At 36.0% G+C, this 4541-nt stretch overlaps 1 protein-coding gene across 1 annotated transcript in view; it reads right to left on the bottom strand.

Annotated features, from left to right (window-relative positions):
• Positions 1-116: 116 nt before the first annotated feature.
• Positions 117-4541, bottom strand: part of LOC111084028 — a gene marked incomplete at its 3' end in the record, with an annotated part of 5901 nt that continues 1476 nt past the window's right edge. The window contains exon 2 of the mRNA XM_022380803.1: positions 117-464. Coding sequence (XP_022236511.1) covers positions 117-464 — 348 coding nt within the window. The remainder of the gene's footprint in view (positions 465-4541) is intronic.

The following is a 4541-nucleotide window of genomic DNA, read 5'->3' as shown; positions in this document are numbered from 1 at the left end:
CCAGAAGTCTAGGTTGTGTTCCTGATCATGTCACATCCACACCAACTGATGACACCAAACATCCAGATTCTGTTCCTGAACATTTCACATCCACACCAACTGGCACATTATCTTACCTGCGCATATGTTAAGATTTCCGTCTTTAAGACGATAACCACTGAGACACATTTCGTCATTTACAGACGAGTTTTCCTGTCCCGACTCGTCTTGAGGCTCCAGGTAGCTTTCTTCGGTGAATCCAAAGGATTTTAAGCAAAATGCAGTTGGTTCTTTGGAAGAAGATGTAGATGTCAAAAGGTCGTTCTGACTCCTTTTGAAGTTTGGCGTTTCTTGAGCTTCGACTGAACTTTCAGAGGCTTGACTGACCGGGTCTCTCATACCCACCTGATTTGACAGAGCTAATACTCCAACAGTTGGTATGGTTGTGAAATGTTCAGGAACAGAATCTGGATGTTTGATGTCATACACCATCTTACATTTTAACTGTAACAACAATACACTTAAAATACATCACCTTACATTTTAACTGTAACAACACTACACTTAAAATACATCATCTTACATTTTAACTGTAACAACAATACACTTAAATACATCATCTTACATTTTAACTGTAACAACAATACAGTTAAAATACATTATCTTACACTTTAACTGTAACAACACTACACTTAAAATACACCATCTTACATTTTAACTGTAACAACAATACACTTAAAATACATCACCTTACATTTTAACTGTAACAACACTACACTTAAAATACATCATCTTACATTTTAACTGTAACAACAATACACTTAAATACATCATCTTACATTTTAACTGTAACAACAATACAGTTAAAATACATTATCTTACACTTTAACTGTAACAACACTACACTTAAAAAGCTTCAAGAAATAATAAAGTAACCAAAACTGCTTAGCTTCAAGAAATAATAAAGTAACTAAAACTGCTTAACTTCAAGAAATAACAAAGTAACCAAAACTGCTTAACTTCAAGAAATAATATATTTTTTTTAATTTTAAGTAGTAAAAATAAATATCAATAACTTGGATGACAAAAACGTAAATAAAAGTTATATGTGTTAATATAAAAGACATGACTTGAAACGTTGATTAAACGATCACAGTATAAAACGGTTTTTCTTTAATACAAGCACATAATAACAAAATCAATTAATACTTTAACTTTGTAATATAAATCCCGTACAGTAAATATATATTAAAAACAATCAAAGCGTGTCATAAAGACATGTTCTTTATCAGACATTCATGCCATATCACTCGGGCAATATAGTTTTTCTTTTTTTTAACCGGTCTCACTAATCATTCTGCGGTCGAGAATACTTTGAACTGCTTTAAACCTATTTACTAAGTAACATTAAAAAAAAAAACCTTGATTTTCAGCTCACCTGTCTATGGAGGAACCGTATCTTAGCTTCTGCTCTATAAAGTATTACATGCTTGACGATCATGTCAGCTGAAGTAATGCTACCATGAAGCTGAGGATTATAAAATTAAGCTACCACTCTATTGGGCGAGCAGCCGACGTCAGTTAGCCAATAGTAGACGAGCTCTCACTCTATCAAAGTTGGGGGCTTTGGGCAAGCAAGGGCAGACACGGTGCACTAACCCGAAGCGCGAGACAAGCCTGACACGTGTGCATGCCGAGAGTGATAAGCAAGCCTATATATAAAAAAATGCACTGGATATTAGAGTCACCTCATCAACGTCTGTCGCTGCGCCGCCCCTGCTATAGGACACGTCGGGACAATAACATTCCATCTTGAATAATAGAAGGGAGGAGGAGGGGGGGGGGGAGGAGATCTGTGCGGTTGATACTCGATGTCCGTGAAAAATATATCTATACAAAGTAACTAAAATCAACTTAATTTTGTTCCTCAAATTTTACTTCAACTTTCTTCTTCTCCTACCCCTGATGGCTAAGCGGTAACAAGTGGGTTTCGATACCGGCGATGAGCAGAAGACGGATAGCTTATTGTGTAGTTTTTTTGTTTATATTTAACAATAAACTTTTATTACCACTTCGTTTCTTTAATACACTTTTTCCTCATTACTCCTATCCTCCTGTTTCCTCTCCTAATAATCTAAAGTTTTATTTATTCTCCTATCAAATTTTACATCTTCTTCTATAACATTGCAGTCACCCGACTTACCTTTTCCCCATTTTTTTCTTCTCTTTGGATTGATTTTTTGAATTATTTTGTTACCAAATCTGCCTTTTACTCCTGTCGTTACATTTTTCATCCTATCATCCTTGACACGTGCACACATGGTCGTTTTTTTTCAAACGTTTCACTTACTTAATCTTCTTTCGCTAACGATTGTCACGCTCTGACAAATTGGAATTATTGTTGTTATTGGAATTTCAGTCTGTGTTCTACTTTTTGCTAATAGTACCTCGAGGCCATGCCACGTAATTGTCCTCTTTAATGTAAATATAAACTTTAACTTCGTACGTTCAAAGTCAGTAACCCTAGAGAGGAAATACATAAAATACAAACTGTTTAATGTAACATAAAAACCGGTCAGTAGTTTGTTCACGGAACACTCTTCCATCTGCCTTCTCTCGGTCATGCGCTTTGAAGACGATATTTATTTGTTTTGCAAAGAAGTTAATGCATTAGATGTTTTATCACTGTAACTATCGGAATATAAACAAAAACCGATGTCTGTTCTTGTTTTTTGTATTACAAGATAACCGTCCTTCTCGTTCACTTTGTCTAATATATAAACCTCGAATTAACATCAAGTATCTTTGATCTGAAGGTCAAAGAAAATCCTTTGATATCACTTTTAATTATCAGACACGTCAAAAAATATCAACGCTAGAGGTTTAACGTTATCTTTTTGTCAAATCTGTCCGGTGTCCTTATAAAACACCTATCTTTATCCAAAGGCCCGGCATAGCCAGGTGGTTAGGGCGTACTACTCGCAATCTGAGGGTCGCTGGTTCGAATCTCCGTTCCACCAAACATGCTCGATCTTTCAGTCGTGGGGGCGTTATAATGTCACGGTCAATCCCACTATTCGTTGGTAAAAGAGTAACCCAAGAGTTGGCGGTGGGCGGTGATGACTAGCTGCCTTCCTTCTAGTCTTACACTGCTAAATTAGGGACGGCTAGCGCAGATAACCTTCGTGTAGCTTTGCGCGAAATTCAAAACAAGCTCTCAAACTGTTGTCTGTTCTATGTCCATGTAGCTACTTCGCAGGGTGTGGATGGATCTTTACCAAAATTGGTATGGAGGTTCATTAGGTCCATGTGGGGGGTACAAACAAATAGCTACGTGACAGCTGCTACACTAGCTGCACCAGAATACTGTTATAACGTAGTCAAAATATCAACGTATTTCTGTAAGCTACGCCAGTTTTATGTGAGTATGGCGGATGTTTCCCAGAAATCTCATGGCCATTCGCCAGATTTTGTTACAACTACGAATCGGACAAAATCAAAACGGATTTCTCTAGCACGAGCTTATAAGTGCGACTCCAGTACACTACGGGATGTCACACAGATCAACAAACTTTTAACTGTAACAACACTACACTTAAAATACATCATCTTACATTTTAACTGTAACAACAATACACTTAAAATACATCATCTTACATTTTAACTGTAACAACACTACACTTAAAATACATCATCTTACATTTTAACTGTAACAAAACTACACTTAAAATACATCACCTTACATTTTAACTGTAACAACACTACACTTAAAATACATCATCTTACATTTTAACTGTAACAACAATACACTTAAAAAAGCAGTTTTGGTTACTTTATTATTTCTTGAAGCTAAGCAGTTTTGGTTACTTTCTCATTTCTTGAAGCTAAGCAGTTTTGGTTACTTTCTTATTTCTTGAAGCTAAGCAGTTTTGTTACTTTATTATTTCTTGAAGCTAAGCAGTTTTGGTTCAAGACCACTGATATCCTCCTGTAATAACGCTAACAAACAAAACACGTTCTTCACGACCACTCATATACTCCTGTAATACTGCTAACAAACAAAAGATGTATTATTCAACAAGACCAGTGACATTCCCCTTTAGCAGTGCTAACAAACAAAACATGTATTATTCAACACGAACACTAATATTGCTCTGTAGCAGTGCTAACAAACAAAACATGTATTATTCAACACGAACACTGATATTGCTCTGTAGCAGTGCTAACAAACATGTATTATTCAACAAGAGGACCGGTTTACAGAGCTAATCTAAATGTATCACAAGCGATTTCTTACGTAACCAAAACTGCTTAGCTTCAAGAAATAATAAAGTAAGAACGTGTTTTGTTTGTTAGCATTACTGTTCTTCAAGACCACTAATATCCTCCTGTGTGTTTTGTTTGTTACGGTATTACAGGAGGATATCAGTGGTCTTGAAGAACGTGCTTTGTTTGTTAGCATTACTACAGGAGGATATTAGTGGTCTTGAAGAACGTGCTTTGTTTGTTAGCAGTATTACAGGAGGATATTAGTGGTCTTGAAGAACGTGCTTTGTTTGTTA

This window comes from Limulus polyphemus, unplaced genomic scaffold, assembly GCF_000517525.1.
Source record: "Limulus polyphemus unplaced genomic scaffold, Limulus_polyphemus-2.1.2 Scaffold12922, whole genome shotgun sequence".
Lineage (NCBI taxonomy): Eukaryota > Metazoa > Arthropoda > Merostomata > Xiphosura > Limulidae > Limulus > Limulus polyphemus.
This window is presented reverse-complemented; position numbering and strand designations above follow the sequence as displayed.